The sequence below is a fragment of the Diabrotica undecimpunctata genome, chromosome 3 (assembly GCF_040954645.1).
Source record: "Diabrotica undecimpunctata isolate CICGRU chromosome 3, icDiaUnde3, whole genome shotgun sequence".
Classification (NCBI taxonomy): domain Eukaryota; kingdom Metazoa; phylum Arthropoda; class Insecta; order Coleoptera; family Chrysomelidae; genus Diabrotica; species Diabrotica undecimpunctata.
Window position 1 is genome coordinate 2,963,091 of NC_092805.1, and position 23,761 is coordinate 2,986,851.

Sequence of the window (23,761 nt, forward strand, 5' to 3'; positions counted from 1 at the left end):
TGTGACACTGTTTTTTTTTAAATAATTTTATGTTCACGGAATGTATATTATTTTCTAAAAATAAAGATATTGTTATATGTTATATGATAGTTTTTACATAAAATAGTGTTGTTGTTATTATTTTTATTGTTATTAAGAAATAAAACAAATGACTTAACTCAACAATATATTAAAGCAAGAATTATAACCAAATTAAAAGATAACTGGGATCAGAGGCAGCAAAACATTTTAACACAAGCAGAACCACAGTTTTTCTATTACTAAAAAATGGAGGGAACAAGAAACTCTCGAAAGAAAGCAAGGGTCTGCTCTTCAGAATTTTGAGGTATAAAATTAGGTTGACACAACTTTTTTATAATAAGTCCCCACACATTCTCGATTGGGTTTAAATCTAGACTGTAGCTGAGCCATGGTTTCGATGTTGTTATTCTGGAGCCACTGGTTATTTATATTTGCAGTGTGAACAGGACAATTATCTTGTTGGAGGATAAAATTATTTTCTGGATACAACTGTTCTACACTATGAAACATGATATTTTCTAGAATATTCAGATAAGTCTGCCCAACAAACTTGCCATCAATACTCCATACCATTCCCATTCCTCTAGATGAAATCCATCTCCATACATTGGCGCTAAAATGACCAACTGCTCGATATCTATCAACATACAGAGGATTAAATCTATTATTATCTGGTGTGTACACCCCAATTTTGCCCTTTTTAGAAGAACGAAAAATTTTCTCATCTGTAAATATTAAGCTGTCCCAAAAATCTTGATTTTGTAGCTGATGGTTTAAAGCAAATATAAGTCTTGATTGCTTCTGTTGTGGTGAAACTGTGATATAATTCCGGCAGTTTTCGCATCTTCAAAAGGATTTTCTTCTAATCTCTCCAAAAGCGTATGATCTTCATGAGCAGTAGATATTTTTGGTCTTCCAGAACCTTGCTTTCTTCTGAGAGTTTCTTGTTCTCTCCATCTTTTATTAATATTAAAAACTGTTGTTCTGCTTAAGTTAAAATGGTTCGTTACAGCAGATAGTGACCAACTATCTTCTAATTTCGTTACAATTCTTGCTTTTAGTTCTTTGCTAGCATGTGGAGCCATTTTTTGTGGTTGAATAGAATAAGTTATCTGATAAATTTTAAGATTTGGCAGTGACAGTATGTAAATGTAAATAATAAGTATTTATCTTTCAAAATAAATCGTTAATGAATAATAATAAATAATAAATTTAAATCGTTTTATGATTGGTGCACTTTAAACAAAATGTCACTCAATATAAACAAATGTCATAAAATTACATTCTCAAGGCAAAGAAATCCAATTGAATTTGTTTACTACATAAATAACTTGCCATTAGCCTCGAAAAATGAAGTATTAGATTTGGGAATCTGGTTAGACACCAAACTGTCATTCTCAAGCCACATCAACCAAGTAACAAATAGAGCGATGAAAGTGCTGGGATTTATCCAACGCACATCAGTGGACCTGTCTTTGTTTACATTTAGAAAACTTTATTGTGGTCTCGTTAGACCCATTCTGGAGTTTGGATCAGTTGTATGGTCCCCATCATACCACTGTTACATTCAACAGATTGAACGAGTCCAGAATAAATTTCTGAGGGTAGCAGCCTATAAGAGTGGATACAGGAGAGAGGAATACAACTATCAGTGGGTAAGAGATAGTCTTAACTTACCAACACTTGAGTCAAGGAGGACATTGTTAGATTTATGTTTCTTACACAAAGTTATCAATGCTTTTATAGATTGTCCTCAACTCTTATCGCTTGTTAGTCTTAAAGTTCCTAGTAGAAGCAACAGACAATCAGAAATCTTTTCAGTGCCATTTCACCACACTAATTATGGTATCAATGAACCAACTACACGATTGGTCCAGAGTGCTAATAGCCTACCAATACAAATGGATATTTTTGACTCCAAAATTAGTTTGTTTAAAAAACAACTAAAAAGTATCTTACAATAAGTTTGTGGTACATCTGTATTATTTTTATATGGTTGTATTATTCTGGGGTGTTTGTTATTTTAATAATTTATTGTTGTTAAGGTGTAACTTTGTAAAACTTGTGATTGTTATTTTAATAATTTATTGATTGTAAGATGTAACTTTGTAAAAATTGTAAGTAAATGGATGCCGTATATAAATAAATAATAATAATAATAATAAAAATACACTGCTCAATTTTCTACAAAATACGCTGTAAGAGTCGTTATCAGTTATTTAGGAACCAGCTGTACGTGTACATCCTAATTTATTACGATTATTATCATTTTTAAAAGATTACATTGAGTAGCTTCGGATCTTATAGATGGCAAATGAATTAAGAATTATTTTTCAAGGAATTATCAAACTACCTTGGTTTAAGTCAAACTTCAAAACAAAACTGGTTTAAAAGTTTAAGTGAAAATATCAAAATATTATGTTCTTATAAATTTGCACTATAAATATAAACACTATAAAATATGATTTATCAAGGATCAAGGTTTCTTGTGCTATTAAACAAGTAGTAAAACGCACTAAGTGAGAATTTTATCAAAATAATAATTGAGACTACTGAAGATCTATACTGTGACTGAAGTTACAAGGTGATTTGGTAATCATCAGAAATACAAAATATAAAAAAGAAACTTCAGTTTCCATAGGGAAGGAAATATAGTATTCAAGGCCACTCGCTAATTAAATATACAAAATATGATTTAAATCAGAGTTTTTATATGTCGTTAGTGTCAAAGGTCGTCGTGAATTTATTCTATTTAAAATATTTGATGGAAATTAAACTGACATATAAGTAGTATAACCTTCAAAACTAGGAAATTGTTTAACTGTATATTATATGCATGTACTTACCTAGTGTTGTTTCAGCTAGATTTAAATTCACTTATTAATAATAATTACACATCAAATTAGCCAAGATAGAAACATTCGATGCGATCTAAGATAATTTCACCGATTCGCGTTTGGTTTTTAAGGATTTACGTCACAATACTAAATTGCGAGTGTGTTGGATTGATGACGGTGTTGCCAAGATGTGAAGGTATTTGGGTAAATTTCATGGAATTTTGTTTTATTTTACAGCATATCAAAATTTCAATGTAATGGAAAGAACTTACAGGTGTAAATCAATTAATAATGTGTTGATGCACCGGTAGGCAATACACTCTTGGATGCGTCTGAGCTCTCTTCTGCTTAGGTAAATTAAGAAATCTCCGACCATCATGCCTCATACGTGTTCAATTGAGGATAAATCTGGGGATCTCGGGTGTCAAAGCAAAAAACTTGGAAAATCTTAGCAGGCATGTTTACGAACTGCCTAAGATCAAAATGCATACCAGACCACTAGAATACAGACCTATAAGTCTACTACTACCAATCATATACAAGGTATTCACCAAGATCATCAAGAACAGATTACCAAATGCATTAGATGCTGCACAGCCAAGAGGGCAAGCTGGATTCCAGTGGCGGCCGGTCAGGGTCGGCAGGGTCGGCAGTGCCGACCCACACCTTTATAGATATTATAGATTTTTTTAATATTTAATTTAATCAGTATTTCAATAATTAATTGTGGCAGGTAAACAGTTGATGTCATTTGTTTTTATGAAATAAAAAAATATCTGTGAGATAATGAGATAATAAAGACTAAATTTTATTCATGGTTTTTAAAAGAATTCGACCAATTCGACCAGACTAAATTTTATTCATGGTTTTTAAAAGAATTCGTCCAATCTGAGCGTTAAATGATCCCTGCGTAGACACTTTTCGAATTGATGATCCGATATCGGAGACATCCATCCGCCTGTGGATTCTTAAAAAGGCACGTTTTGCGTTTTCGGCGAGCCGATTCCAACCTTGACGATTTTCTTGTAAAAATCAACGGAATATTAGTTGATTAGCAACCAAATATACATTTCTTTCCATATGAACTTAATTACCAAGTACGGCAAAAATTAAATTTGCCGATGCTTCATTTAGATTGGTGATTGGTCGCGAACTGTACATTGCGAGCGCTGGATGAAATGTTATTTCATATAAGAACGTAAGTAGTAAAGTGAAGTGATATTCAGTGCACGAACTAGCCTTTCTTTATGTGATTTATTTTTATTTTCTAAAGTAATACTGTGATACGTTACGTCTGCCGTAAATAGTTAAAGGTTAAAGGGTTTGACATAGAAGTTTTTTTTTTAATTAAAGTGTAAACAAATTCAGGTAAATTAACCTAAAAAATGCCAAGCCATGGGAGAAACTGTAAGATATTGGAAATTATATTTTGCATAATGGGTTTTCATCTATTCCATACGAAGAACAAATTGTTATTAAAAATAAGGGCGTCCTTTGCCTAAAATGTCCCGGCTTATAAATATTAGTGCGGGTAAGGGAAGTAATAGATCATTTTCAGATATTATAATTGGTACAGCAAGTACTCATGGATTACCGGGAGTGAAATAAAAAACAAACTTTTCTGTTGGCCTTGCATTTTATTTTCGACAAATAGGGGCAAACATCAAAATCCGTGGTGTGAATCTAGTTACGATAATTTAAAGGAATTATTTAAGGCTTTACATAAACATGATATTTCGAAAGATCATACTTACAGCCAGATTAAATTAGATTTATTTGGAAAACAAAATATCTATGTTTCATTAGATAATGCCCAACGTGAAAATGCTATTAAACATAACGAAATTATAAAAAATAATCACGCAGTTTTACGTCGTTTAATTGATATTGTAATTTTTTAAAGTTGTCAGGAATTATCTTTTAGGGGACACGATGAATCGGAGCATTCGTTAAATCAAGGTAATTATAGAGAACTAATAAAAATGTTTAAGAAATACGAGTTGGAATTTTCTAATTTACTTTCTGATTCGAAGACATTTAGCGGTGTATCTAAAACAATCCAGAATGAATTAATAGAATCAATTAGTTACATTTTGAGTAACCATTTGCTTTTCACTAGAAGTAGATGAAATTACCGACATATCATGTCATTCACAATTATCAATTGTTGTTCGATACGCGTTACGTGGTAATATCTATGAGAGGTTTTTAGGTTTTACAGACGTGAGTAAAAGCCATAAGGCAGAATATATTTTTGGTGTTTTAAAGGACAGATTAAAATTTTTTGATATCAAAAATAAATTGGTAGGGCAAACTTATGACGGCGCTGCCGTGATGTCTGGTGAATTAAATGGTCTCCAGGCAAAAGTTAAAACTATTGCACCGCAAGCTTTATTTACTCACTGTCATGCGCATAGAATGAATTTAGTTTTCCAGGATACATGTAAAAAAATTAAAGAATGTCGTCTTTTTTTTGCCAGTTTAAGCGGATTTGCTTCATTTTTCTCAAGCTCACCTAAACGGACTAATGTTTTAGAACGGTTTGTTTCGAAAAAAATGCCAACAGTTTGTCAGACGCGATGGAATTTTAAATCTCGGTTAGTTTTCACTGTAGCAGATTTTCGTGAACAGCTTTTGGAAGTTTTTGATTTTATTATTGAATGCGACGATTTTCAAAGTGATGATATCTCGATCCGTGAAGCAATCGGTTTGAAAACTTTATTAAATGATTATTCTTTTAATATACTTTTAAATATTTTTAAAAAAGTGTTTACCCAAACCGATTTGATATTCAATGTTGTTCAAAATCAGTTAACTGACATTATTCATTCCAAAAATAGAATAACAAGACTGGTGCAAAATCTCAGAGATTTTCGTAATGATAGTAATTTCCAGTAGGTATATACGCAGTGAAGTTTTGGACTCGCTTGATATTTCCGAACCCCAAAAAAAAAGACAAAGGCATGACACAGAAACAGATATCGAAAAACGAGTATATTTTTAAATTTTGGATACTATTATTATGCAAATAGATACTCGTTTTTCGAATTTTGAAGATTTGCAAATTTTTGACCTCTTTGACGATTCAAAATTTAAAAGTTACGCCAAAGAATTTCCCAGATATTTATTAGACAGGTTAATTAAAAATTATCCATCATTCTTTAATAAAATAAAATTAGAAAATGAATTAAAAGTTTTATATGCTGATCCAAATATTTTCGGAAGATGGGATAAGTTACAAGATATGTATAATTTTATATACTGCAATTCATTACAACAAACTGTTACCGAAATTAATAAATTATTGTCATTAATTCTCTCATTACCACCAACGTCTGCCTCAAATGAACGAGATTTCTCTTGCCTCAAAAGAATCAAAACTTATTGTCGAAATACCATGAAACAAGAGAGAATGTCAAGCTTGTCTCAAATGTCAATAGAAAAAAAACTTTTAAAATCTCCCCAAAACTCTAATAAATTTTACGATGACGTTATAACCCATTTTGCTACTTCCAAACAACGTAGACTTGAGTTAATTTATAAACATGTTTAGGTTCTAAATTTATAGGAAAAAAACAAAAAAAAAACAAAAAACAAGAAAACAAAAAATCTCCTATGATGATTTACTTAAGTCTTTATTAGACGGTATACCTATCCGAGGAGACAAAAAATACCTTGCCGACCTTGTCTCTCAAGCCACGAGCCGCCACTGCTGGATTCAGTATCCTGGATCATATCTATAGGCTTCGAGAACTAATGAGTAGAGTTAAAGAATATGAAATAATGCTAGCATTAACCTTCATAGATTTCGAGAAGGCTTTCGATTTTATATATCCCAAGGCAATACTAGAAATTTTGACCAATCAAGGAATTGACAAACTGTACATAGAGACTTTAACAAATATATACAGACAGACAAGCAAAAGCTAAGGTAAAAATTTATGAAAACACTCCAGAAGTTCCCGCTACCAGAGGCGTCCAACAAGGAGGCGTAATATCACGAAAGCTCTTCACTGCAGCTCTAGAAAATATATTCAGCAAAATGAATTTGGAGAACAAAGGAATATCCATTGATGGAGAATACCTCAGCCAGCTAAGATTTGCAGACCACATCGTTCTGATTGCTAATCATCCTGCAGAACTACAAGAACTTATAAGCGACCTAAATGCCGCTAGCAATGAAGTTGGCCTAAAAATGAATTTGACAAAAACAAAAACCATGTACAAAGAGCTAGTGGATGCCCAAGATGTAATAATAAACAACACTGCACTTGAGACAGTAGATGAGTATATATACCTGGCACAATTAATACATAAATCTGGCTCCTTACTCTCAGAAATCAACAGAAGAATGAAACTGGCTTGGTCATCTTTTGATAGAAATGCAGTTATATTCAATCGAAACTGCCGCTTCACTTGAAAAAAAAAGTATTTGATCAGTGTATAGGTACTATTAATCATGACATACGGCTGCGAAACTTGGATACTAAAGAAATATATAATAGCGAAAATCAAATTCACTCAAAGAGAGATCGAAAAAGAATAGAATGGATCCACAGAATTAAACCTTTACTGACAATAGATGGTCCACTAGAATTAGACTGTGGTATCCAAGAGGCGTGAAGAGACCAACAAAACGTCCAAATTTAAGATGGGACTGATCACTAACTGGTTATTGATCAGTGTAGTGTAGTATCTGGAGGCTCGGAAGACTGAGACCTTGGAAGCCCTGAAGAAGACATCGCAGAGGATGTCGAAAGCGTAAGACGGTTGAGACAAAAAATGGCGATAAAAAAAATTGCGCGAAGTAGAAGGGACGCAGTGAACGACAACGGTAAAAAATTGATAGACCTATGTGCCGAAGATGGACTTTGAATTATAAACGACTTGTATAAGCATAAAGATATTCAAAAAGTTCACTAAAAAAAGTTGAATAATACATAAAATAATAAAAAACAAAAATTTAATACAAAAAATATAGTTCTTAATAATTCTGCTAATGATATGGCAACGTTGCGGAATGTTTGTATTATAACGTGTTTGAAAAGCTGTATACCGGGTGTATCAACAGGTGATTCTGACAGGTTGGAATAAAGTGATCCGTCGCGATTGTTGGTGCCCGAAAATGCCTTTAGAAAAAAGGATAATCCATCGGTGTTTAAGCACAGAGAACTAACTATAATTGACTATATTTTTTTATATTATAGATACGGAAATTTTGATAAAAATATCTTATTAAATTTATCTTGACTAGAAATATTTCGTTTATCATTTTTCAAGTAAATAGATGTAGATATTAAATCGGTGTTATGTTTAATTATCACGATTTTTTATTGAAATGAAACATGTGTTCATTTATGATAATATGATATCTACTATATACAATGTATATGATTATTGACTTGGTAAATGAAACATTTAATAGAAATATCATAACGGTGCTTTATTTTTATAACTGTTTGTAGTGACTTCAAATTTTTGTGAAAAAAAACCAGAATGACGAATTCTAAAAACTTGGCTCATACAAAACATCAATTATTTGTTAAGATATTATACTGATAATGCTCAGCTGAATTTCGCATGAAACTGAGGAAATGCATTAGAGTGAAAACTCTGCCTGTATTGGTATGGGGTGAATTGAGTAACTCTATAACCGATGCAGCCGGTCCCAAGCCCAGATAAAAGGGGAGGGACAGAAGAGTAGCACCCCTAAAAAAATAGGGTTCAGCTGACCCGGCTGATAGCACCCTGCCTGGGGTACAGGTGAAAACCGGTCAACGGTCTCAAGAGCAGAGGATGGCTGGAAAAGTCACAATGGTCGAGAGGGCGGAAGAACCAACAGCGTCTGATCAAAAATTGGCGGCTAAAGAAAAAGAAAAGGTCCTCCAAACGGTGGTTTTGGCAACCTACTCCGGGTGGAAATCTACACCTCCTCTGATGGATACGGAGGGGGGGGGGCAAAATCGAAGAAAAAGATAGAACCGTTAAAGAAAGCAACATCGACATACTAGTAACAACAGAAACCAAAAAGAAAGGAAATGGCTGACTACAAACAACGATGAGGAGTAAAACGAATATAGAGAAAAATATAGAGAAGTGAAAAAACAAAGAACACAACAAAAGAATGAAGAATGGGAAAAACCTGCTTAAATATTGAAACATACAAGAAGGTACAAGAACTTCGGAGTCATGGAAAGTACTGAGAGGATTGAAACAAAACTCAAAAGAAAAAATTAAATTGGGAAATATACAGGACAAAGAATGGGAGGACTATTACAAGGAACTGTTAAGAGAACAAAGACCACAATTTATTGAAAAAAAAACAGGCGAACACGAAGCAGATCATCATCAGCAGTTTCATTCTTTAAATAATCGAACGTACATTTTTTACATTTGGGCCCAGTGAAGATAGCGTCAAATAGGTTTGACAAAATGAAATTTTGGTGTTTGGCAGTGTTGAAATTTACATTACAAATGAAAAATACGCAATCAAAAGCAATAACAAATTTAAAAACTAATACTTAACAATTACCAAAAAAGAAAAAGTTAATAGTTTTAAAATAGTTTTTAAAAGTAAATAGTAAAATGTCAGTATAAATAATAAAGTTAAAAAGACATTTGTTACAATCTGGCAACTCCTGGCCGCTAACCTATCAAAGGGCAATTGCCAAAAAAATTTCTAATAATTAATTGCAATTAATATCAAACTAAACAAATATTAATGTTTTATGTAATATCCGTATCCTGGTATATTTTGTATAGTTCAGAGTTGTATCTTCTTCGCCATATTCCGTTTTCTTTTGTGGCCTTATATATAAAATAGGAGGGTTGCGTTGGATAGGACATGTAGAAAGAATGGAAGAAGGCGAAATACCAAACAAAATATTCAAACAGATGCCAGTAGGAAAAAGAACAAGAGGAAGACCGAAGCTGAGATACTTAGAACAAATAGAAAATTATATAACAACCTTAAAAATAAAAAACTGGGAAAAAAAGTAAGAAACAGATCAGAATGGAGAAGAATCCTGAAACAGGCCAAGACCCAAAAAGGGTTGTCGAGCCAGTGATGATGATGATGAATGTTTTATGTAAGGCATAAAATTTCAGAATTCATAAAATAATACAGTAAAAATGTGCATTTTAAAAGCTTTATCTCTTTGTATTTGAAGCATATAACATATACTTACATTATAAGGACATGGCAATACTGAAAACGCAATATTTTTTACTGTCATTGATTATAAACCACACCCGTGTGGTTTATAATCAATGCCCCAGTTTGCCGGAAAAGAGGAAAAATCGAATTGACAAATCTACAGTTTTTTTTTATTTTCCGGCAAAACGGTGCATAATTTTTAGCCACATGTTTGGATTTTTTTAATCAGCAAGTCACTCTTAATCGAAATATTTTAAATTTCAAACAAAATATTCACTTTTAATTTTCACGAAATTTTCAGCAAATACAGACATCCAAGTGGAAATTTTTCTCACGAACCGTTAGATGTAGGAGAATTCTGAGTATGGCAGAAGAACGAGCAGCCAATTTTATGAAGTAAATGTCCATTTGCTTGTCTCTCGGACTAAAATTAACGCTAATATACCCGATTAACGAAATTTGATAAAAATCCAATGGTCTACAGTTTTTTCGATTTTCCGGCAAAACGGTGCGTAATTTCTAGCCACGTATTTAGATTTTTTTAATCAGCAAGTCACCCTTAATCGAAATAATTCACTTTTAATTTTCACGAAATTTTCAGCAAATACAGACATACAAGTGGAAATTTTTCTCACGAACCGTTAGATGTAGGAAAATTTTGAGTATAGCAGAAGAACGAGCGGCCAATTTTATGTAGGAAATGTGTATTCGCTTGACTCTTGGACCAAAATTGACGCCAATATAGCCGATTGACCAAATTTGATAAAAATCCAAGGAAATCCCTTGGAAAATTTTTTCCAAATTTTCCAAAAAAAAAATTTTGTTTAATGTTTTGGTACATGCACTTGGTCCAGCTTATTCCGAACATGTGTTTTTTTCTGATCCCTTAATCCCAGTTTGTCGGAAAAGAGGAAAAATCGAATTGAAAAATCTATAGTTTTTTTGATTTTCCGGCAAAATGGTGCATAATTTTTAGCCACATGTTTAGATTTTTTTAATCAGCAAGTCAGCCTTAATCGAAATAATTCAAATTTCAAACAAAATATACACTTTTAATTTTCACGAAATTTTCAGCAAATACAGACATCCAAGTGGATATTTTTCTCACGAACCGTTAGATGTAGGAAAATTCTGAGTATGGCAGAAGAACGAGCGGCCAATTTTATGTACGAAATGTGTATTCGCTTGACTCTCGGACTAAAATTGACGCCAATATAGCCGATTGACCAAATTTGATAAAAATCCAAGGGTACCCCCTTGGAAAAATTTTTCCAAATTTTCCAAAAAAAAAATTTTGTTTAATGTTTTGGTGCATGCACTTTGTCCAGCTTATTCCGAACATGTGTTTTTTTCTGATCCCTTAATCCCAGTTTGCCGGAAAAGAGGAAAAATCGAATTGAAAAATCTACAGTTTTTTCGATTTTCCGGCAAAACGGTGCATAATTTCTAGCCCCGTATTTAGATTTATTTAATCAGCAAGTCACTCTTAATCGAAATAATTCAAATTTCAAACAAAATATACACTTTTAATTTTCACGAAATTTTCAGCAAATACATACATCCAAGTGGAAATTTTTCTCACGAACGGTTAGATGTAGGAAAATTCTGAGTATGGCAGAAGAACGAGCGGCCAATGTTATGTAGGAAATGTGTATTTGCTTGACTCTCGGACCAAAATTGATGCCAATATAGCCGATTGACCAAATTTGATAAAAATCCAAGGGTAGACCCTTGGAAAATCTTTTCCAAATTTTCCAGAAAAAAAAAATTTGTTTAATGTTTTGGTACATGCACTTAGTCCAGCTTATTCCAAACATGTGTTTTTTCTGATCCCTTCACCCCAGTTTGCCGGAAAAGAGAAAAAATCGAATTAAAAAATCTACAGTTTTTTTGATTTTCCAGAAAAATGGTGCATAATTTTTAGCCACATGTTTAGATTTTTTTAATCAGCAAGTCACCCTTAATTGAAATAATTCAAATTTCAAACAAAATATACACTTTTAATTTTCTCGAAATTTTCAGCAAATACATACATCCAAGTGGAAATTATTCTCACGAACGGTTAGGTGTAGAAAAATTCTGAGTATGGCAGAAGAACGAGCGGCCAATTTTATGTAGGAAATGTCCATTCGCTTGACTCTGGAACTAAAATTACCGCTAATATAGCCGATTAACCAAATTTGATAAAAATTCAATGGTCTACAGTTTTTTCGATTTTCCGGCAAAACGGTGCATAATTTCTAGCCCCGTATTTAGATTTATTTAATCAGCAAGTCACTCTTAATCGAAATATTTCAAATTTCAAACAAAATATACACTTTTAATTATCACGAAATTTTCAGCAAATACAGACATCCAAGTGGAAATTTTTCTCACGAACCGTTAGATGTAGGAAAATTCTGAGTATGGCAGAAGAACGAGCGGCCAATTTTATGTAGCAAATGTGTATTCGCTTGACTCTCGGACCAAAATTGACGCCAATATAGCCGATTGACCAAATTTGATAAAAATCCAGGGGTACCCCCTTGGAAAATTTTTTCCAAATTTTCCAAAAAAAAAATTTTGTTTAATGTTTTGGTACATGCACTTGGTCCAGCTTATTCCGAACGTGTGTTTTTTTCTGATCCCTTAATCCCAGTTTGCCGGAAAAGAGGAAAAATCGAATTGAAAAATCTAAAGTTTTTTTGATTTTCCGGCAAAATAGTGCATAATTTTTAGCCACATGTTTAGATTTTTTTAATCAGCAAGTCACCCTTAATCGAAATAATTCAAATTTCAAACAAAATATACACTTTTAATTTTCTCGAAATTTTCAGCAAATACATACATCCAAGTGGAAATTTTTCTCACGAACGGTTAGGTGTAGGAAAATTCTGAGTATGGCAGAAGAACGAGCGGCCAATTTTATATAGGAAATGTCCATTCGCTTGACTCTAGGACTAAAATTGACGCTAATATAGCCGATTAACGAAATTTGATAAAAATCTAATGGTCTACAGTTTTTTCGATTTTCCGGCAAAACGGTGCCTAATTTCTGGCCACGTGTTTAGATTTTTTTAATTAGCAAATCACTCTTAATCGAAATATTTCAAATTTCAAACAAAATATTCACTTTTAATTTTCAGGAAATGTTCAGCAAATACAGACATCATAAGTGGAAATTTTTCTCACGAGTGAGGTTTATAATCAATGGACCAAATGTGAAAAACGTCCAATCAACCTTTTCGACTAAATATTTCGTATGCTTCAAATGATGACGCACGAGTAAAGAATCATGGACTGAACTATAGTTCATAAGAATTTAAATAGTCGTTGTAAAGAGTATAATAATAATTATGTGACCTACTTGATTTAAAATGGATTTAGGATTTTTTTATACTTTGGCAACTATATATATATATATATATATATATATATATATATATATATATATATATATATATATATATATATATATATATATATATACATATACATATATATATATATATATATATATATATATATATATATATATTAAACTTAGAGCTAAGATTAATATTATTATAAAAATTAATATTAAACTCACCAGGCAAACCACTGGCATTTGTGTAAAATCCACAATCTACTTAATTATGATTTATTTTCAATGAATCGATATTTAACAGTACAAAAATTTAATATTATTGTAAAATATTACATTACACTAAAATTAACAGATACTTATTATTATTGAAATCAGTTTTTGCATTTAGCTACGCAATTTCCCCTTTTTAGCGTCGTCTTTGGTTGAAGAGCTGCAAAAAATTAAATTTCTGTTAGAACAACAATAAAATTAGTAGTTATTAGAAAACTAAGTAATTTATGTTCAGGCAATAACACTAATAAGACGAAATGATTGTTTCTTATGCTGTAATCAAGCTGAAATTCAATTTCAATATTTAAAATTGATGTTTCGGCTAGCATGCTCCATCTAGTTGTAATAATCTGAAATAGTGCAACATCGCACTTTTGTCAAAGCAAAAAAAAAACACACAAAAACGCAATTTTTGTTGCCTATCACCCTTTTCCACGGAGCTATAGGTATAAAAGCATGAGAAAATGGTTTAACAGATCATCTATCATCTGCAACGCTTTTCCGTGCAGATTTTGAGAATTTTGAGAAGTCATTTAATGTTTATGAGTTACTCTTGTACGGTCTGTTTTTTATCGAAGAAATAAAATTTTGTTTTTACGTGCCATGAAGAGAAATTCAAAATTTTCAGCAGTGGGATGGATATCACACTGCTCGGAATCAATTTTACCCCAATGCTCCAGAGAGTGAATACAAGAAACGCTAAAGTTTTAAATCTATTTGGTTGGCTAACATATTAGTAACTGGATAAAGAAACTAGACCCTTTGTCGTTATAATAGTGTAAAATTTGATAAATAACTACTTACCAACTATATTGTTTCCTATCTCTTTGAACCGCTTTCCTTCTAAATCCCTTCTGACACATTCTTGAAACGTCAAAGCTGCTATTCTTCTAAACAAATTATCAACGTTTTTTCCAGTTTTGGAAGATATCGCCCAGTATTCTGCGTTCAGCTTCGTTGCCACGCGTATGGCGCATTCTTCTATATTCATATACGCATATGTTTTCTGTAAAGATGGTTTTTAATGTTTTATTGATGTGATCTTAAATAATTACTAAAATTTTGGCGCATATAATATGTAGTTTCAAATATTTCAATTACACAAAGATGTGTGTTTTGTCGTTTATTCTCAATATCTTATGTATTTATCTCAAAAAAACCTTATCTTGGATTCCAAAGTTTGTGAGAAGATAAAAGTAACTGAAAATGTTAGAGTTCACTGAAAATTTAACTAGTGTTCGACTGAGTACATTAAAAATCGGAGGTAAATCTTAATTTATATCCTTTTTAGCGTGAATCATTATGCCTTCACAAATTATCTATTTTAATGTCGTTGCTGATCCATTTCTTCCAGTTTTTTTTCCTGTCGGCACTGATTGCTTTCATTACTTCGATCATGTTTCCGCCTTTTTCTACAATTTCATTTATTACCTGTGCGTTTTTCATTTCTCTACTTTTTTTCTTTTCTTGGTTCACTTTGATTCTATTACCCTGTTAGTTAAATTATTTTGGTTTTTCCTGATTAAGTTATCATATCGCTACCTTGGAAGAAAACCGTCACATGTCAAAATGTGACAATTTTCAGATAGCCATTTAATAAATCGATGAATTTTAAAAATATCATAAAACTTCACCCATAACTGCAAACAGGCTAATATTTCAAATTTTATTTGTAATTGTAAAAAAAATTATGGTTAATTGTAAATTAATTGACTTACGACGAGATCTCTTTTGGTTCCTACCACGAACAAATATGGCGGTTTTGCTGAAAATGTCTGCGATGCCTCCATTAACCACGTGTGACAGTTGTGAAGAGTATCTGGTTTTGTAAGATCGAACACAATTACCACAGCTAAAACAACAAACAAATTGTAAAAAATTATGTTCTTGTTAGTGTGATCAGATCAAAAATGAACTATTTGACTAGGTATCTCTACTATCATAATGCTGAAATAGAATATTAAATTGAAAATTGTAGACGAGAACCTAAACAAAAACGGAAAAGAATTTTAAAAGACAAGCATAAATACATCACTTACCATTTGCACCACGGTAATAAGATTGAGCTATCGATTTAAATCTTTCCTGACCAGCTGTATCCCAACTAAAATATAATTACAATAAATGTTAATGATCTCTTTAATTTTGGAATACATATAAATAATTTACATCATTTATTTTATAAAATTTTCTTTCTTCCTTCATCTGGCATGTATACGACTCCCATATTTCTAAGAAACAACGCTGCTAGCCTGTTCATGTTTCTCCTAACGCTCCAAAATTCTCCAGAAATATCATCTGCACCTAAATATACAGCAAAAATCAGCGCCTTTTTACTCAATAGTATATACCGCCTGATTTCAATTGAATTCACCTACCATTATTCAAATGGTCTGAATATAGTTTTAATGTCAATATATATTACATACTTAATAATACTTATCTCTAACAATATACTCACATCTGCAAAGCAAATGGAACGTTCAATATTAAAAAATTTTCAACTTCGAAATCCACTCCAATTGTTGCTTTGTAGTTCCCATCAAATATCTTCTTACAAAACCTAAACATTAGGTATAAAATAAAATTATAGTTTTGTATAATAGAAATAGAGCAATTTTGAAAAAATTAAATTAAATTAAAAAACTACAGTCCCATTCATATTCAATAACATAAATCATAATTGTGTCTAATTATCATAATTTTAATTAAAAACGAAGTCATTTTTATCTTCTAAGATTTCATTAGTATTATGATTTTTTACCTTTAAAAGAGACTGTTATATAAAGTAATTTAAAAATATTATTTCAAAAAAATTTAAAAAATTAAATATTTTTCCAATTCCATCTATAATATGCAATCCTTAACATGACAACGCAATGCTGGTTGCCTAATCTAAAATAATTCAAAAGCTTTACAAATACTTTGTTTTTGGAAAATAAAACAATAAAAGAAAATAACTTAAGTTATATTAACTAGTTCAACTATTACTACTAGTATTTTATAAATATTTTTACCTGTTTACCAAACATGTTTTTCCTACAGACACATCCCCTATCACAATTATTTTACTCATCATGGTACTATCTGCAATATTATTTAATGATATATCTAGTTTTGAATTAAATGTTTGTGTAACATATGGAGAACACCTTGTTAAAAATGGAGAAGGAATTTTGTCTATTACGCGATCCGCAGGAAATTCAATTATATTTGTATTTATATAACGAGTTTTAGACATTCTCGAAAATTTAGAAACAGATTTGTAAATGTTTTGTTTGTATTGAAAAGTTTATTTTGATACAACTACGTTCATTTGAATAATTATACCTACAAACTGGGTAAACGGTTTATCGGATATGCACACATGCATAAATTAGGTTTACCTACTAACAATGTGATAATTATTTAAATGTTATTTTCAATTTTAGTTTCCACCGAAGTAGAACAAATTGATAAAGAAATTCAAGTAAACCGCCAAAAACTTTACCGATTGTCATTTCCGTTGGTCCGTCAAAAGTGTCAACACGCTTAGGTTAACTTCCTTTTAGTGATTATCTTTGTAAAATGGCACCTACGAAGCCAAAAGCAGCGGATAAATCCGGTTAGTATCCTTTATTTTTAAAAATAATTAACTAGTTTAACCATAAATAAGTTAATACTAACTATCTACTTTCTATTTTCCCCCAAAGGGGTTTTATTTTATCCCTTTGTTGTTAGAAAAAGTAGTATTTATATGGCCACGCGGTGATATCCACATGTTACTAATTTATTAACATCTGAACATCTCTAGTAACTATTAGTTGTTGTGTATATCTTTACCGTAGACCAATTGTGTATTATTTAAGTTATTTTAGTAGTCATGAGGCATGTATATGTGTAAACATTTGAAGGTTATGTTCTTATGTTTTTATTATATTTTTAGCCCCCAAGAAGGAAGAAAAGAAGAAGCCTGCGGCCGCACCAGCAGCAGGAGCCGCTGCTTCTTCTTCCTCAAGTTCAAAAACACCCGCCCCAGCTCCAAAAGCAGCAGCCAAAGCTGCAAGTAAACCAGCTGACAAGAAAGCTTCTTCCTCAAAAACCCCTGCGCCCGCACCCAAGGCCGCCTCAGCCAAAAGCTCTGCAAAAGCACCAGCTGCTGCCCCTAAACCAAAAGCAGCTGCTGCTAAAGCTGGAAAAGCTGCAGGCAAAGGTGCTGCCAAACCCGCAGCCAAGGCTGCAGGAAAGAAACCAGCTGCTGCTGGAAAGGCCAAGGCTCCCGCAACTCTTATTGCTAAGCCCAAGAAAAATGTTCCAGTTAAACAACAACAGAAAGGTGTTGGCAAAAAGCCAGCTGCCAGTGCAGTACAAGTAGCGAAAGCACTTAAAATCCAAAAGAAAGTAAGTAGTTTTGATTTAATTATTAAAAATTGTTCAAGTATGACAGTGTATAGATTTTCTTCATATCCCTATTTCATTGATTTTTAGTAATGTTGTGTATAAACCACACAATTGTCCATATCTACAAAAGTCCTTTCATCCACTAGTATAATGCTGATAAATGAAAGATTTTTAGTTTTTCAAATATGGACACATTTTACTCATTCTAGAAAATAATGTACCATTGCTACAGTTGTTGTCAATTATTGAAAAAATTTCTGTATATCAAGATTGCTGGAATTTTTTTGCAAATTTTCCAAATATTGCTTTGACTCATCGTCAGTATGTTGATTTTTGTGGTCATCAATAAGTAATCTTTCTATACTCAATTCTCATGTGGGCCTTTAATAAATATGTATGCCTAAATTGATATAAAAATTAAATTCATGTGACTTGTATGTATTTTATTTATTTTTTATAGCTTTTCTGTAATATTTAATGACTTTGTGTTTGTTACTTTTAGTATAAGAACTTCAAATACAACCTTGTATTATGGTAATTTTTCAAATGTGGTTGTAATTTGTTATTAATGTACTAAGATACCTTACAATCATATATTGACTTCTCAGCATCACAAGTTTGATTAGATTTCACTTCCTGCTATGTACTACTTAATTTACATGCTTTTTGTAAAGCATGACTTAATTTTTGTATAAAAATAGCAATTTGCTGTATGGCAACAGTTTTTATATCATATTGTTCCGAAGCTATTTTCTTATGGTATCTTAATGCAATTTATTATTTTTGTTGGAAATAAGTCACAATTTAAGTTAAAATAAATTTATTTTTGACATTTCAATTTCCACTTTCATCCATCATTCTCAAAATACTTCAATGGTTACATCAGGATCAATCTTTCATTTTGTTGTAAACTGACTAAATTACCAAAATGTAACCTTTCATATTAGTTAAACATAACTATTTCGTTTAGGTATGCATATGCAATATTTATTAAGATACAAATGTATCCACCAAAGCATTTGCTTTATCAAGCATGTGTAATTGGCGTTAAGATTGACAATATTTTTTTCTATTAGGTAATTAAAGGCCCCAATGGAACACACTCACGGAAAATCCGTAACTCTGTCCACTTCCGCCGCCCTAAGACCCTTAGACCACCCAGGAGTCCCAAATACCCAAAGAGGAGTGTACCCCACAGATCACGTATGGACGCTTACAATATCATCAAATTCCCATTGACTACCGAAGCAGCCATGAAGAAGATTGAAGATAACAACACTTTGGTATTTTTAGTTCATACGAGGGCAAACAAACACCACATTAAGGCTGCAGTTAAGAAATTGTATGATATCAATGTAGCCAAGGTTAACACCTTAATTAGGCCTGATGGTAAAAAGAAGGCATATGTAAGATTAGCTAGGGATTACGATGCTCTAGATGTTGCCAACAAGATTGGCATCATATAAATAAATATCTTAGCTTGTTTTATTTTTTGACATACTAATAAATAAGTTGAGAATAAAGTTTTTTAGTTTGAGTTATCCCTGTGTTTCTTTTCTCCAACTAGTTACTAGAATTGGTATGTTACATTCTCAATAAGTTCATTTGATTTGATTTTTCTTAGATCTAACATTGTGTTACCAGAATAATCAAATACATTTCTCCAAAGTTGGACATTTTGAAAAATGTTGACATATTTTATAGTTCCTGGTAGAAAAACCACTTCTACCCCCAGGTGAAAGAACATAAACTATGTCATAAAGAAGAGAGAGGAGGGTCTTTGCTTATTAGGATGGTATATGACAAGAGAGAGTGCACAGTCGACAGTGTTTAGTGTATTTCAATTTGTCTACTGTGAAAAAATTAATTTTTTACAAAGTATCAGATAATCATATAAAAACTTAATTTTTATAAAATTATTTTAATGATAATAATTAATTTTTAAAAATGCAGAAATATTGAATTTTTTTAAAAATCGTTGAAGTGGGGTTATGAGTTGCAATTATGACAACATGAGGAAGGGCCTTGATACTTTATTATAAAGAGGCAGGAGTGTTTAAAAAAGTCAGAATTTTTACCACATAGTTTATGGATGTTCCCTAAGTAGTTTGGATCTCAAGTGAAGTGGTATTAGGGAATGTAACATCTAGGCAAGGTAATTAAATTATTCTAGAATGTATGGAATTCACGGGAGAAGAGTTTAACTGAATCAGTCATTTTGAAAAGGGGTCACTTCCACTTTTTTTTTAAATCTTTCTGTCAAAACATCTTACCTAAGACATAAATACATTTTTTAATTTTAAAAAACCTAGAAACTGAAGTTTTTGAAAAAGATGGGCTATCTTTTAACAGGTATTAATAGTAAAAAAAGTCACTATATGAAAATTGTTGTTTATTGCAAACATTAAACTTTTACACTATAATTAAAAAAAAAACAAACATTTAAAATAAATAAGGATAATTTAACTTTCAGCTTGGTGTGTTTCTTTTGCACTGGTAGTAGGCCATTCACAGATAATGTAGAATTCCTTGTGGTTATTTGGAATGTAGTTAATGTCTTCAATCTTATTGGAATTTTCCCCTGATAGGCAGGAAGATTTTGAGGATCAGGGACAAACATGGGTGGACTGTCTTTTTGTTGAGATTTTAAAAGTTGAAAACGTTCCTCAAGAATACTGTCGTGTATGTTTAGCTAATATGATACCCAAATTATCCAAGGAAAAGATGACTACCAAACAATCAAATCTTAAGCAACAAAAAGAAGAATCAAAGAAATTGAATCAGTCATTATGAAAAGGTCATCTCTACTTTTTTGACAAATTTGTATTTACCATACCAAGACATGTATTCCATATGAAAACGGGCCAACCTTTAATATTATTAGTGTAAATTAAACATATGTTACATATCAGTTCAGTTTGAAAACGAGTCATCTAGAGATAATCCATTTTCAAAACGATCTGCTTTTAAAAAATGGTGGCCAGATTTCTATTAAAAAGAAAGTTTTGTCTACACAGATGTTCCAAAGTTTCCTTGATAAGGAAATTTCAAAAACGAAAAGGTTAGTTTCAGTATCAGCACCAAGCAACTTATGTTGGCTTACCATTTCACTAGCTATTACCTTGCAGTCATGCATCCTTCCAGATACATTCACTTATATCTTCTTACCCTGTCAAGCAATAATCTATTTGTGAGTGGTTTTGTCAAATTTTTGTTATGTAGTAACATGCGTTTATCTCTGTTAAAAGAATGTGCTGTTGTTAATTCAAGTGTTTTTAATTCAAATCTCAAATTAACTCTAAATTTTTGCTATTTGCTGATGATTTAAAAATCTATAGAATTGTCGAAGACGTCTCAGATTGTGAAAAACTCCAAATTGATATTAACAAAATTATGGCATGGTGCAATTGGAACCAAATGAGCATTAATGTTGGAAAATGTCACTTTATTAGTTTCTGTAGAAGAATTAACAACCTCTCTTATAATTACAAATTAGCTGAAGAACCACTGAAGGCTGTCGCAACTGTAAGAGATCTAGGTGTTCAATTAGATTCCAAACTAAATTTTTGCGCTCATTTTGATTATGTGAATAACCAGGCATTTAAAATGTTAGGCTTCATTATTAGAACCTCTAGATGTTTGCATAACATTAATTCCATCAGACTGATTTACATTGCCCTAGTAAGATCTGTTCTTGAGTATTGCTCAGTCGTTTGGTCACCCACTTATGAAGTCCATATAGCCAAGCTTGAAAAAGTCCAAAATAAATTTATTAGGTACTTAAGTTTTAAATTACACAAACCTTTAAGCGACCATTCCTACTCAGAAATTAGAAATACATTAAACCTTCCTAGGCTATCTTCCAGACGGACGTATGCTGATGTTTTGTTTCTTCATAAACTACTGAATTCAAAAATTAATTGCAATGATCTACTGTCTCTAATCGACTTTAATGTTCCCTCTAGAGTTACTAGAACATCTCATAATTTTGCAATTAAATTTCATCGCTCTAACTTTGGTAGGCATTCTCCACTGAGTAGAATCATTCTAAATGGAAATAGAATAGACTTTGATTTGTTGCTGTGCGCTTCGGAAAATGTCTGTAGAATGTATTTAAAAAAAAATTTGTAATTTTATGTAATTTGTATTTGCTATGTGCTTTATATAGTTTTAGTATTTGTTTTTTTTTTTTCTATATGGCTGCATCGCCAATTCTTTTCATACATATTTGCTATATCTTTGTAATTATTGTATCACTATATAATACTTGTAATACTTTGTGTATATATTGAATTAGGTGGTATCCCGTTAATAAATAAATTAAAAAAAAAGCATACATCTCCAGCTTTATTTCTAGTTCCAAAGAATTAGCTTAAAGAAATATGAGCCTTGATTGGCTCATATATGCATTAAAATTACCTCCTAAGACTTTCTCCTCTAAATAAATCGTTCCCAAGGCGAAGAATTCCATGGTTTTGTACAGAAGTGAAGGAAAAATGTAAAGAAAAGAAAAAAGCTTACCTGAAATACAAGTCAACCAAAACATAAGAGGCATACCATAATTACAAAACAATTAGAAACGAAACACATGCACTTTTAAGAAAAATAAAAAATGATCACTGGGAATGCTTTTTGAAAGATATGGAACATGTTTTTTAAAGTCTGCAAAAGGAAATATGGCGTTTTTTCATAAAAGGAACTAATAGAACCAAAACACAGAAAAGGATATGTGGATTGACTACCTAAAAAAGCTCTATGCAGAGGAAGAACAAACGACGCTAGAACCGGACACACCAGAAATTACCACAAATGAAGAACTTAATATAAATGTACAAGTTCGCAAAATACTTGAAAACCTGAAGAACAGAAAAGCAGCAGGTAAAGACGGGATACCAAACGAATTACTGAAATATTGTGGAGCAGCAATGGCAGAACAATTAACATTAATTAATAAAATTATAAAATACCGGAAGAATTGAGAACAAGCGAATTAATTCTACTATTCAAAAAAGGAGATAAAAAACAGCCAGAAACTACAGAAGTATAAACTTGATAAATACTATGCTACAACTACGAACAACAGGGTTTTCTTAGTGGAAGATTGTGTACAGATGCAATATTCCTTATAAAGCAAATTACTGAGAAATCACTGGAGTATAATAAACCAGCATTTCTGTGTCTGATTGACCTAAAGAAAGCGTTTGACAGAGTAAGACTCAACGACGTAATCCATTTTCTGTGTAATACAGAAGTTCCCCTAAATAGTATAAAAACTTTATTAAACATCTACCAAAACAACAAAATGGAAGTCAGAATAGATGGACAACTTACAGAACCTATAGAAATAGGCAGCGGACTAAGACAAGGGGATCCATTGAGCCCCATGCTCTTCAATTTGATCATGGATGAAATATCAAAAGCGTTAACAAAGGAAGAGGAAGAAGAGAGAACAGAATGGGAAACAAAAAATAAAAATATTCTGTTACACAGATGACGCAATATTGATAGCAAAAAATGAAGATAGTCTGCAAAAACTGGTCCACAGATTTAATATATGTACGAGCAAAAGAATTTAATATAACAATCTCATCTCAGAAAACTAAAACAATAGTAGTCAGCAAAGAACCAACCAGATGCAAAATAGAAATTGATGGTATCGTTATTGAACAAGTAATGGAAATAAAATACATGGAATTACAACTGCACAGCTATGGAGACTTGGAAAAAGAAGTGACGGATCCGGTACATAAC

At 31.7% G+C, this 23,761-nt stretch overlaps 3 protein-coding genes across 3 annotated transcripts in view; 1 reads left to right on the forward strand and 2 right to left on the reverse strand.

Annotated features, from left to right (window-relative positions):
• Cpr (Cytochrome P450 reductase) overlaps nt 1-3,016 on the reverse strand; it is a 113,850-nt gene extending 110,834 nt beyond the window's left edge. The window contains exon 1 of the mRNA XM_072525084.1: nt 2,868-3,016. The gene's annotated coding sequence lies outside the window, so the exon portion shown is untranslated. The remainder of the gene's footprint in view (nt 1-2,867) is intronic.
• A 10,602-nt stretch (nt 3,017-13,618) lies between these two features.
• On the reverse strand, nt 13,619-16,961 carry RabX5 (RAS oncogene family member RabX5). The gene is made up of 6 exons (XM_072525087.1): nt 16,648-16,961; nt 16,092-16,193; nt 15,670-15,734; nt 15,349-15,482; nt 14,435-14,636; nt 13,619-13,790 (listed from the first exon to the last, which is right to left on the reverse strand). The coding sequence occupies exons 1-6, from the start codon at nt 16,869-16,871 to the stop codon at nt 13,732-13,734; spliced, it is 786 nt and encodes a 261-aa protein (XP_072381188.1). The 5' UTR covers nt 16,872-16,961; the 3' UTR covers nt 13,619-13,731.
• A 131-nt stretch (nt 16,962-17,092) lies between these two features.
• RpL23A (ribosomal protein L23A) lies at nt 17,093-19,551 on the forward strand. Its single transcript, XM_072525086.1, has 3 exons — nt 17,093-17,234; nt 17,556-18,010; nt 19,087-19,551. The coding sequence occupies exons 1-3, from the start codon at nt 17,198-17,200 to the stop codon at nt 19,474-19,476; spliced, it is 882 nt and encodes a 293-aa protein (XP_072381187.1). The 5' UTR covers nt 17,093-17,197; the 3' UTR covers nt 19,477-19,551.
• The last annotated feature ends 4,210 nt before the right edge of the window (nt 19,552-23,761 follow it).